Source organism: Schistocerca gregaria, chromosome X (assembly GCF_023897955.1).
Source record: "Schistocerca gregaria isolate iqSchGreg1 chromosome X, iqSchGreg1.2, whole genome shotgun sequence".
NCBI classification, from domain to species: domain Eukaryota; kingdom Metazoa; phylum Arthropoda; class Insecta; order Orthoptera; family Acrididae; genus Schistocerca; species Schistocerca gregaria.
In genome coordinates this window covers 488,590,940-488,604,336 of record NC_064931.1, presented here as the reverse complement: position 1 = coordinate 488,604,336, position 13,397 = coordinate 488,590,940, and the positions used below count along the sequence as shown (strand labels likewise).

The window sequence follows — 13,397 nt, the reverse complement described above, 5'->3', positions numbered from 1 at the left end:
CTGGCGTGTAAGCAGTCCACGTTAGCACTTCCAGTTGATATCAGTGATATCTCAAGGTTCAATGCATCATTTAAGAGAAAAGTGCGCCAGATAGTTTATAGGTATACTACTGTAGCCTATCGCCGATGTTATTCAGTCTATACTATGAATGACCAATAATAGAAACGGAGGAGAAATCTGCAGAGTGAATTAAATTTCGGGAAGAAGAAATAAAAACTTCATTGTTTACCGACGACATTCTATTTCTATCAGAGATGGAAAGGATTTGGGAGAGCAGTTGAACAGAATTGATCGCTTCTTGGTTAGAAGTTATCTGATTAATTACCAAAAGCAGAACAAGGGTATGGAATGTAGTCGTATTAAATCAGGCGATACTGAGGGAATTAGATTTGGAAATGAGATACTAGAACCAGTAGATGGATTTTGCTACATGGGCACTAAAATAATTGACGCTGACCGAAATAGACATGATATAGAATGGAAACTGGCAATGGCAGTGGGGTGGACACTTGGTTGGGTGGAGGTTCCTGGCTCAATTGGCGATATCTCAGACTCTTGTGTGGTTCGATGTGCGTGGCCAGAATTCACACCAGGTAGAATATGGTGAGGCTTTCTCTGGCATCGCTGACTGTGACACCACGCAACAGCACTTTTAAAGCAGATGCAACCACAGTGTGACGCTACACGATTCTCATTGCAGCCAGGACATTTTAGAGGTTCCTCTTGTTTCCTGCTTGGGTAGCCGCGACTAGGATGGTCACTAGCACACTTGACGCGTGTAGATGGCATTGAGGAATACCAGGTGACATGGCGGATAACTTGGTAGTAGTAGACTGTGTTTTTATCTTCTTGGAGCGCAGTTCCTCCATCTTCACTGGCGTAAAACAGATCCTTGTAATTTCTCGTTATTCACGATTATGCAGGATGCCGCTGATAATGATGAATACCAAAGAGAGCAGTCTCTATGCGTCTCGGGCGATAGAAGGCGAGATATGGAGCGTACGCTGTAGTCGAAATCTAGGTCCTCCTGCTCTTACCTAAGTTCGCAGTTTTGCAGCAGGCCGTGAACGACGATCTGCACGATCTTGTCTGCCGTTCATGGGAACGTATAAAACGGCATGTCCTATTCTCCAAATGCTACTGTTGTTGCTCTTTAGTTGGCGGTAGACTGCAGGGTAAACTGATCGTGTCCCACGAGTAGTTTCAGAATTCGAAATAACTCAGTGTCGTTTCGAATTTGACTACAATGAGCATTGGCTCTGTTTCAGTTCGACTCTCTTTGGTATCCACGTCTAATAACTGGAAGGTTTTAGTGATATCTGTCGGCGACACGGTGGAACATTCTGACCGTCGTATAGTCTTGATCGTGTATACAAAACCTTCAGCACCAGGTACAAGCGTTCTTTTCTTTCCCCCTTAGTGGGTAGCGGTGGCTGGCAGTGGCAAAAGGGCCACTCCATGTACCATGCACGTGTACACGAAAACAAAGTTTCCGACATAGATTCATCGTCAGAGCTCGGTAGTGTCACCAGAAGAGAGTCAGGTTGGCAAGAATTATTCATCTCAATGCCTCTCTTCGTAGCCTTCTTCGGCCGACTGCTGTTGCCGACGAGCCTATACCCGCCGCCTTTCAACCGGCCGTTGTCCGAGCGTGCGGAGAACATGCTCCGTCCGCACCGCTAGTACACGCGTCCTCTCCCAGCGACATACAGAGGTTGGATAAAAATATGGAAGCACCAAAATGACAACACATTACAATGCCTAATACGAAGTAGATAAACAGATGGCATTCACAACAGCTTCCAGCTCTCTCAGACTCGATAAATACAGATAACGTATGGTTTTCGAGGGAATCTTGTACCGTTCTTCCTGATAAATACTGGCTTGTTCAGGTAACGATGATAGAAGTGGATTGTGACCACGCACCCTCCTTTCCAAAGTAGATGACAATTGCTCAATCATATTGAGAACTGTTGACTGTGATGGCCAGGGAGGATGCGACAATTAATTCACATACTCACAAAACCAGTCCAGGAAGATACGAGCTTTGTGAACAGGACCACTGTCGTCTTGGAACACAGTATCACCATGGGGGTACAACATTGTAATGTGGGGTGGATCTGATCATCCAAAATGGTCACATAATCCTTGGCAGTAATGAGACCTTGCAAAGTAACCATTGGGCTCATGAAATATCACTGTATGGCTACCGAACTGAATCTTAACCTCCCGCTCCCCCTCAACCATGTAAGCTAGGATAGAAGTTGGAATCAGTGTGAAACAAGACTCTTTTTTTTTTCTTATGGTTTTAGGGCGCAAAACTGCTACGGTCATTAGCGCCGAAACAAGACTCATCCGATCAAATGACTTTCTTCCATTGCACCATAATTCAGGTTTTATGGACATCATCACCGTGTTTTTCTGTTCAGGTGTTAGCATCGCTCATGAGTGGTTCTGGAATTCCAGCTCGACCTGAAATCACCTGCTATGTACCTCGCTTCGAGTTGTTTTGGTGCTCACAGGATACACGAGTGCCACATTCAGTTATGCACTAATTTCTCTGTAGCTGTCGTCCTCTTGTTTTTCATTGTAATCCTCTTCTGCAATAACAACATACACTTCCGTCCACGTTGTGACTTAGCCGGTGACATTTTTTTCGCATTTCCTGTATACTATGTAACTCTTCGATCCGGTGCCTCGTCGAACACATCGGCTATCTTAGTTAGGGAAGCATCCATCATACAAGCATCAAAACATTGCCCACGTTTGACTTAACTTAGCTCCGTCATAATACACTCACAATCACACAGAACACTGTTCTGGCCGCGACTGACCTTTACAATGAATTGAGGACACTGCACACGAACCGTTCGTGGTGACATAAAACAGTGCAACCTGCAGGCTGCCTAGCATCCACATTTATGATCAAGTGCGCATTTCTCGTTGTGTTCCCATATTTTTTTGCCCACCCTCTGTACGAACTCGTAATGACCTACAGGGTTCCATATTCCTGTCTGCTCCACTCATATACACGACGCAACACAATCAAATAACTACTCTTTCATCATCTCGTAATTGTTTCCCAATCCGACGAATAAACCTCAAATTTGATTATAAGGTGGCTACAACGTTCCTTTTTAATAGCGCGGAAGCGTGGCGCCCTGCGACATCACTCTCGAGCTCGACGACGCTCTAAACAGCAAGATGTCGACACTCGTGGAAAAGAGGCCAGAGCTCAGAAGTTCATGCGAGGTGTACGGTGGGTTATTGGTATCACAATTGCACCAAATTTTGTCACAGTTCCGCTCAACGCCACCATGGACGTGTCACACGAAGAAAAGGTCGCCACACCCCCTCTAAGGCGTATTTCACTTCTTCTTTTGACGCCTCTGCGGTGGAGATCAGAACCACGACACCCAGCGTTGAAATCATGCCGTTTCCTGGCTGAGGAAACTCCCTCTCTTGGGAAGTTGATTTCCACACGTTTCGCGCTCAAAACGACAGTTCTCATTGCGGTGAGTAACGGGGCGACCTTCTTGACAATTTTTGACACTGCTGACACCTTACGAACGTTTCAACCATCGTGGGCCAACAGCTCCATTGAATGTTATCTCACCGCTTTCGAGTGCTTGGCCACCGCAAGCCGGCCGGGGTGGCCGAGCGGTTCTAGGCGCTACAGTCTGGAACCGCGTGACCACTACGGTCGCAGCTTCGAATACTGCCTCGGGCATGGATGTGTGTGATGTCCTTAGGTTAGTTAGGTTTAAGTAGTTCTAAGTTCTAGGGGACTGATGACCTTAGAAGTTAAGTCCCATAGTGCTCAGAGCCATTTGAACCATTTTGCCGTTTTTGCTCCACTGTACAGGATGGAACCACTAGGGGCCGTTAAAAACCATTCGATGAAATTTGAACCTGAACCTAAGCAGCAACGTGTGCTTTTCAACCCTCCTATTTCGTGTCCTCCTGCAGCGTGATCACACAGGGTTGCGACATTGACACATGCGTAAATCCAACGGCAAAGGGTGCCTATAAGCCCACTCCCCCTTCACCAGTTTGGCAATACCCTCGGTGGCATGTGCCCACATTCATTGAGAATTTTAAAAATGTGCCTTTACAGAAAAAACCTGCAATGTAGTCCTAGGCACCTGCAGGCAGGCAAACAGTTGACACCCCTCAGATGCCAGTTACCTGACTGCAGGCGCCTAGGACTACTTCGCAGGTTTTCTCTATAATGACACATTTAAAAAAAAATCTCAATAAATGTGGGCCGTTGCCAAACTGGAGGGTCTTAGATGAGTCATTTGCAATGTATTTATGCATATGTCAATGTCACAATCTGGCATTCAGTCCCGTGATGGGCAGTGATGATAATGCTGTGGATCATCATTGCACATTATTCACTTAGCAGTCTGAGACAGTAGACGTTTCTTGACGAAAATTACGAGGCGTATTCGGAAAGTTAGGTCCAATTACGTGAGGAATGGAAAGCACTGTGAAAATCCAATGGAACTTAGCACAGATGTGTTGGGTATTGTCTTTAGCCGTTTGTCGATCGCTTCACGTCGCTCTTTTTACGGCAAAGTGATCGCGTAGAAATGCCTAAAATAACAGTGTCTTCCGCCAAGTACGTGGATCTGGTGAGAGATTTCGCCTGAAGCTATGCAGCCCACATAACGTAAATGCCATGTATTTCTTTCTTCAAGACAATTTTCAGCCGCACTCTGCAGGGGCAATGAAGACACTCCTGCAGCGTTTTCGATGGAAAGTGTTTGATCACACACAATACAACCCTTAATTTGCTCCCCCCGTTGTTCATCTGTGCTCACATGAACCGCTGGCTACGAAGACAACATTTTGGCACAAACAACGAAAGGCAGACCAGCATAGAGAATTGGCGGAAAGCACAGGCGGCTGCTTTCTGTGACGAGGGTACTGGAGAGTTTGTATAACGTCACGACAAATGTCTCAGTCGGAGCAGCGAATATTTAGAGAGGTATCTGGAAGATGTGGCTAACTGTTGAGAATAAAAAATCTTTGATTTTGACTAATTTTCATTTCGCGAGCAATCGATTCCTAACAGCCCTCGTACTTATTGTCGGTAGGATGTGATGGGAAATTCTCGTACTCTGTCTTCAACTATTTTCATTTTAATAACTGCAGAGAATGAAAGAAAATGCTCACCCTGAACACACTGTACCTGATATGAGATTATCGTATTGGCTCAACTGTAGGTAAGGCAGATGACAGGTATACCTTGGTTCACTGGTAGGATACTGGGAAAATGTAGTCAGCCTGCAAGGGCGACTGTTTACAAATCACTATTCATGTATCACATGTGGGAGCCACACAAACAGGACCAACAGATGACACTCAAAGTATACAATGAAGGCCGTCACGAATGGTCACAGGTTTGTTTATTGCTTACAAAGCTTCAATAACAAGTGAAGACAACCCCTAAAAAAAAGGTTGTATCACTATTTCGTAATTTTTAAGAAGTAAACATAATTTTGTTTTTTTTCCTGAAATTTATTCACACAACTTATTGTGTATGATCAAGTGATATAATATGTATTACAGAACAGCAACATGTATTTAACATATTTACAAAATATAGAAAGTTATCTAAATTTTTATGTAGCTTCCCATGTAATAACGTAGCATAGCCTGTAAAATTACGTTGCAGAATAACTTCGTATGTCAAAGAAATATTAATTTTCTCTTGCAGCGTCAAAAGTAATGGAAAGTACGATCAGAATGTATTACCTCACATAATGAAGTAATGCAAAGTATTTATTTAATTAATCTAGAAACAGGAAAAGCTATTTCCATATAGGATAAGAAAAAATAACAAAGAAAAAAATCGAACAGAGGATAAATAAATTTAACCGTTCACTCAGAAGGTATAGCCATATAAAATTCCCTGTATTGTGCATCAGGGTATTTATAGATAATCAACATGTCCCTCATTTTCTCTGTCGATATGGGAGGAAGATCTTTATATAACAAAAGAAAACTCATAACATGTGTAGGTATGTTGAAACGAGGTTGATTTTCTCTTTTTCTTTTTAGTAGACAATGACGTACCCAAGGGTGAATGACAGTATGATTAAGGCGTCGATATAATGAATTTAGATCATTTGAATTATATTCAACCCTGCAAATATTAATTTTCAAGATTGGGTCACACTTTTCAATTCCTTGCGCACACTGACAGCAACAAGGTCATTCTGGTCGAATTCTTTTATAATGAAATGTTCACTGATGAGCCAAAACATTGTGAGCACTTGCTTAATAGCTTGTTTGTCCGTCTGATTCTGTGTATCAGGGATCCGACAGTTTGCTGGTAGGTTTGTGGAGGCATATGGCATCAGATGTTACTAACAAGTCACGTAATTCGCGTAAATTATGCTGCTTTGAGTACACGGTGATGGCACCTGATAGTGACCATGATGGGTTCCATAGGATTTACATCAGGCGAATCTGCTCGTCGAGACATCAACGTTAATCCACTGTAATGCTCCTCAAACCACTGTAGCACGGTTATGTCTCCGAGACGCGAACAATTACACTGCTGAAAGATGACATCGCCATCGGGGTAAACATCAAGCATGAAGTGATGAAGGTGGCTCACAGGTGTCAGCGTGTCTTCGATTACTACCACAGCCCCAGGCAAGCGGAGGAGAATGTCTCCCATAGCGTAATACTGCTTCCACCAGGTTGCGTCCGTGGCGCTGCACGTTTCGAGCTGCCGTTCACCTCGGTTACGGCGTTTGTGGAGACGACCATAGACCTAGTGTAGCAACAATGTGATTCACCCGAAGAGTTGATATGTTTCCATTGATCGACAGTCGAATTCTGATGGTCCCGTGCCCACTACAGTCGTAATTGGCGTTGTCGTTGGGTCAACACGTGAACGCACAGAACTGGTCTGTGCGGAGCTCCATGTTCAACAATGTATTATGAACGGTGTGCTCCGAAACACTTGTGCGTGCACCAACTTTGTGCTCTTTCGGCAGAGATGCCACAGATCACCATCTATCCTACATTACAGAGCAGACAAGCCTCTGAGCCACACGTTCTGTGAAGAGTCGTGGACGTTCAACCATTTAGCAGCTGGTGGTAGTTTCACTTTCCTGCTACATCTTTCCGTAGCTGATCACGACAGTAGTACGTGCACATTCGACCAGCTTCGCCCTTATCGAGATACTCATTGACAGGCTCTGCGTAATAATAACATGCCCTTCGTCAAAGTCGCTTATCTCAAAAGATTTCCCCATTTGCATTCCACATCCTCGCTAGGGTGATCCCTCGTCCATGTCTACCTCACTTACATACTTTTCTCACCACGTGATGTGCCCGCAACGCTACCAGGCGCCATGCAATGTCGCTGTGGGCAGTGGTCATAATGTTTTGGCTTATCAGTGTATATTTACACTAGATTAAGATATAACAGATTTCAATTCATAGGTAATCATGACATCCATTACTCTTCTTCCTTCCCGGTGAATGCAGAAGTAAGTTCACTCAGTAGAAAGCTATGCCCCAAAATGACGAACTTTTGCTGTAAAATATTCTGTCAAAATGAGGTAGTTGTACAAAAGTATCATTTTCCCGTTGTTTTTTCGACCAAACCAACCGCCGGACCAAAGAAATTATTCTAGTGTACAATTTTTACGTTTTAGTGATATACAACGTTCTTTAAACATACCACTTTGGAAGTAGTTTTCTCGAGCACGTCTTTATCATCTGTAAAACTGTAAGATTTTCCATTGTTCCTCCTACTATTCTTGACATTCTGCATCCAGTCTGATGTATCTATTTTCCTTTCTATGCTCTTATTTAACGATACAATATCCTTTGCAGCGAACATCCGCGGTTTTCATTGATTTATGCAACGTTCTCCCTGTAAGGTCTACTTTACAACTAAAAATACTTAATATTGTAGACATAAAAAAGAGATTCGTTGCTATCATAACATATCTCAAGAGACGTATCACTTTACTCCAATGAAAATATGATGCACAGCCTTCTTTGAGAGGGGTCTTCAAGTATAAAGTGAAAATCTAGAGATATTCTTCAACTCCCTATGTATCGCTCATGTAGAGAACACGAAGAGCAAACAAATTATGGCGCATGCAGATACACATTTACGGTCATTTTTCTGGTGCTCCATGGAGGATTGGAGCGGTGAGAAGCGGCATGGTGCACTAGAATGCTAAGTACCTTCACCGTGCGTTTCACTGTTGTGTCTAACGTAAGTACACTACTGGCCATTAAAATTCCTACCCCAAGAAGAAATGCATACGATAAAAGGGTATTCATTGGACACATATATTATACTAGAACTGACATGTAATTACATTTTCACGCAATTTGGGTGCATAGATACTGAGAAATCAATACCCAGAACAACCTCCTCTGGCCGTAATAACGGCCTTGATACGCCTGGGCATTGAGTCAAACAGAGCTTGGATGCCGTGTACAGGTACAGCTGCAGATGCAACTTCAACACGATACCACAGTTCATCAAGAGTAGTGACTGGTGTATGGTGACGAGCCAGTTGCTCAGCACCATTGACCAGACGTTTTCAGTTGAAGAGATATCTGGAGAATGTGCTGGCCAGGGCAGAAGTCGAACATTTTCTGTATCCAGAAAGGCTCGTACAGGACCTCCAACATAGGTCGTACGTTATCCTGCTGAAATGTAGGGTAGAGCCACGGGTCGTAACACACCTGAAATATAACGTCCACTGTTCAAAGTGCCGTCAATGTGAACAAGAGGTGACCGAGACGTGTAACCAATGGCACCCCATACCATCATGCCGGGTGATACGCCAGTATGGCGATAATGAAAACACGCTTCCAACGTGCGTTCACCGCGATGTCGCCAGACACGGATGCGATCATCATGATGCTGTAAACAGAACCTGGATTCATCCGAAAAAATTACGTTTTGCCATTCGTGCACCCAGGTTCGTCGTAGAATACACCATCGCAGGCTCTCCTGTCTGTGATGCAGCATCAAGGGTAACCGCAGCGATGGTCTCTGAGCTGATAGTCGATTCTGTTACAAACGTCGCCGAACTGTTCGTGCAGATGGTTGTTGTCTTGCGAACGTCCCCATCTGTTAACTCAGGGATCGAGACATGACTGAACGATCCGTTACAGCCATACGGATAAGATGCCTGTCATCTCGACTGCTAGTGATACGGGGCCGTTGGGATCCAGCACCGCGTTCCGTATTACCCTCCTGAACCCACCGATTCCATATTCTGCTAACAGTCATTGGATCTCGACCAACGCGAGCAGCTATGTCACGATACGATAAACCGCAATCGGAATAGGCTACAATCCGACCTTTATCAAAGTCGGAAACTTGATGTTACGCATTTCTCCTATACGCATACACGAGGCATCACAACAACGTTTCACCAGGAAACGCCGGTCAACTGTTGTTTGTGTATGAGAGATCGGTTTGAAACTTTCCTCATGTCAACACATTGTAGGTGTTGCCACCGGCGCCAACCTAGTGTGAATGCTCTGAAAAGCTAATCATTTTCATATCACAGCATCTTCTTCCTGTCGGTTTAAATTTCGCGTCTGTAGCATGTCATCTTCGTGGTGTAGCAAATTTAATGGCCAGTAGTGTATGTCTATGCAGATATAACGGTGAGAACGCGAAGGCTTTGTTATGTGAGAGAGTTCTGACTGTGGCAGGAGGATCCCTAACGGCACGAGCCGGGAGCAGCTGCGGCGCGACGCAGCCTACGTGCCGGCGCTGCTGGGCAGGACGGCGGGCACTCACGGCGCGCTGGCCAGGCTCGCCGCCGCCGTCTCTGCCAACAACCTCACCGTCGCCGACTTCATGCAAAAGGTGCTCGTCTTTCGCTTGTAAGCGTGTTCTCAATCTGGTCTTTCAAATGGATATGCGTTACCAACGCTAAAACAATGAAGCGGTCGCAATAAAATAGGAGATTAATGAGTCCATACGAAACTTTATTGGCCTACAATCCGATTCGCGAACAGTGGCGGTTCGTGCAGGTCGACACACGGACGGAGACTGCAGTGTTGGTTCCAAGCGACGGTTGCGATACGCACCTACGCGTGCTTTCCGCTTTAAGAAGGCGCGCATGCTGTAAAATTAATTCTCTCGCTTGCTCGTGTAGGATTTGTCACTTACCGCCATCAACAGCCATGACAACTTGCAGAAAATGGAATAAAAATTCACTTCTCACTCGCTAAAATCGTGTTTAATACTCGCACTGGCTTGAATGTTCACAACATAGTGCTTCGAACCCTACAGAACGTTCATTGGCTGCCGGAGAACGATCCTAGATTCGACCGCAACGGTTCATGACTCCAGTCAAGTACCTGTTTTACAAGAGTGATTTTCTGGACAAAACCGACAACTCGTTGTGGGCGCGCGTCACTTACATGCGTGCGAAGTGCCGTTCACACGATCGACCTTTTCGTCTCAGTATACTCCTCGTGCCAAGTGAATCTACTGTAGCGCCGATGGCGTTTTATTCCTGGGCTGAGTCTCACCGGTGACGAATAGTCGTTTTTTTCCAGACATCAGCAACAAAACTGCGTGTATGTGTGAACTGTTTACCTTGCAGTTTGGCACCCGATTCATGAAATTGTGGTTGTGAGGGACTATCCTTTTTACGAAAAAATCGAAGTATGTAGAATAGAGGAACAAGGAATGATAATAAAGTTTATGTTTGACGAAAGTGAATGTTCTTGACAAAGGTCGTATTGAAAATTTTCCAAGCTCCTGAAATGTGTCGTCCAAACACTGCAAAATATCTACATTTATCTACTTGAGAATATATACACACACGTCACCAAAAGTTTTGCAGCATCCCATTATTTAGAAATTCATTGCACAGAAAACGAAAACTGACTCTAAGACATGTGTATATTTCTATTTGCAATGTGTTCCGACCCTCAAATTAAGAAAAAAAAATATTTGTGCAACAGCAAAGTAGCCTGTTTCCCACGGGGAGTTTTTCACAGCACTCCAGAGCAACGTCAATACACAGTGGTACGTATCGATGAGATCATCAAGCTAGCCTTGGTCTAAATTTTCCCGTTCTTCAATATCGATTCTGAATAACTCGCGCAGAATACGTGGTCGTCGTCGACGTCCAGAAACAGCTCGTTTCAATCGATCCCACACTTGTTTTATTGCATTCATGTTTAGGGAAGATGCAGATCACTCCACTCTGGTGATCCTAGTTTGCTGAAGGAACGTGTTCACATGAACAGCACAGGAATTACGCGAGTTATCATCCGTCAATAGCAAACTGTCACCAAAATATTGGATATATCGTCCCACTACTTGTTGCAGAATCTCATCCCCATACCGTAGAACAGTGATATTGCCCTCAACAACCACGAGAGGTATATGGTGGGCCCGTGTGATGCCATCCTAGAACATCTCTCCACCACCACCTTGTTGCACACGTGGGACATAGTACTGGAGACGTTCGGTACTATCGGGATTTCTCCGAACACGTTGTCTGCGATTATCAGAGTACAAACACATCCGAGTTTCGCCTTTAAACAACATCCGCACCAATTGTGAGGCGTCCATCCAGCATGATTTATTGCCCTTTTATAAAGAAGTCCATGGTGTTGTGCTGCACGAGTGGCGCTCGTCATGGTCGTCGGGAATGGAGTTCCACATCATGCAATCGTCACCGAACAGTTTGATACGATGCATAACGTCCTGTAGCCTCTTCGAACGTACAATTCAGATCCGGAGCACTCAGACCACGCATCCTTTGACTAAAAAGCCGTAGATATCAATCATGCTGTGCACCAGTAAAATGTGGACGACCTGAGTGGTGTAAGTGCTCAACACTACCTATTGACTGAAACCGATTCCATATCCGCAACACATCACTTTGACTTTTGTGCACATGTAGAGCAACTTGCGTGGTTGACAAGCCTTCTGCTCGTAACATGATCATACGGACTCGATCATTCTTCGCGATTGTCCTTCGTGGCATGATGGATGCTCACTATACTATTCTGCAGACGTCTTTAATGTGTCCCTACTGATACTTTACTTTCAAAAGAAATGCTGCAGTCAATTCGAGTGGGACAATCTACCAATAGGTAGCGCTCATGGAAGTTCACAAACAACGGCAAGGGATACCTTCCGATCTATATAGGAACACTCACAATAGCGACACACCTGCACGACGTATCAGGGTGGTCCTTACTTTTTTGATATATATACACTTACAAACACGTTAAACAATGCCAGAATGAGATTTTCACTCTGCAGCGGAGTGTGCACTGATATGAAACTTCCTGGCAGATTAAAACTGTGTGCCCGACCGAGACTCGAACTCGGGACCTTTGCCTTTCGCGGACAAGTGCTCTACCAACTGAGCTACCGAAGCACGACTCACGTCCGGTACTCACATTCTGGAAACATCCCCCAGGCTGTGGCTAAGCCATGTCTCCGCAATATCCTTTCTTTCAGGAGTGCTAGTTCTGCAAGTTTCGCAGAAGAGCTTCTGTAAAGTTTGGAAGGTAGGAGGCGGATACTGGCAGAAGTAAAGCTGTGAGTACCGGACGTGAGTCGTGCTTCGGTAGCTCAGTTGGTAGAGCACTTGCCCGCGAAAGGCAAAGGTCCCGAGTTCGAGTCTCGGTCGGGCACACAGTTTTAATCTGCCAGGAAGTTTCACGTTAAACAATATTTACAGCTCCGTGAAGAGCGCCTTTTTACGTTTTACTTTGTATCTTGTTTTCTTTCTATGTGCTAAGTTACATCGAAAACTATGTTTCTCGTTAAATAGTTCTAATTTTCATTACGAAACATTCATATTTATGCACAATGTAGGCTTTTTCTTCATCCAGGTATTAGTATTGTAAAATGTGAATATCAATATCTCTTCGCTTTCAGATGTATCGTCCTTCTCGTGGGAGAACATCAGGAGGAAAAATACGAGGCCCTTGTGCAAACTTTGCGGTGTGTCACGAAATCGAAGCAAACAACAAAATAAAGATTACAAAGACACATAAGCACAGACTACATTACTACAATACGAGTGAACTCGAGGACAATGTTGTTATTGTTGTCTTCAGTCCTGAGACTGGTTTAATGCAGCTCTCCATGCTACTCTATCCTGTGCAAGCTTCTTCATCTTCCAAGACCTACTGCAACCTACATCATTCTGAATCTGCTTAGTGTATTCATCTTTTGGTCTCCCTCTACGATTTGTACCATCCACGCTGCCCTCCAATGCTAAATTTGTGATCCCTTGATGCCTCAGAATATGTCCTACCAACCGGTCCCTTCTTCTTGTCAAGTTGTGCCACAAACTCCTCTTCTCCCCAATTCTATTCAATACCTCCTCATTTGTTATGTGATCTACCGA

General features: G+C 44.5%; 1 protein-coding gene across 1 annotated transcript in view; it reads left to right on the top strand.

Annotated features, from left to right (window-relative positions):
- The window catches only part of LOC126298154 (sodium channel protein Nach-like), a 129,028-nt gene that overhangs the window by 39,083 nt on the left and 76,548 nt on the right, over positions 1–13,397 (top strand). The window contains exon 3 of the mRNA XM_049989464.1: positions 9,718–9,874. Within this exon, the coding sequence (XP_049845421.1) occupies positions 9,718–9,874 (157 nt within the window). The remainder of the gene's footprint in view (positions 1–9,717; positions 9,875–13,397) is intronic.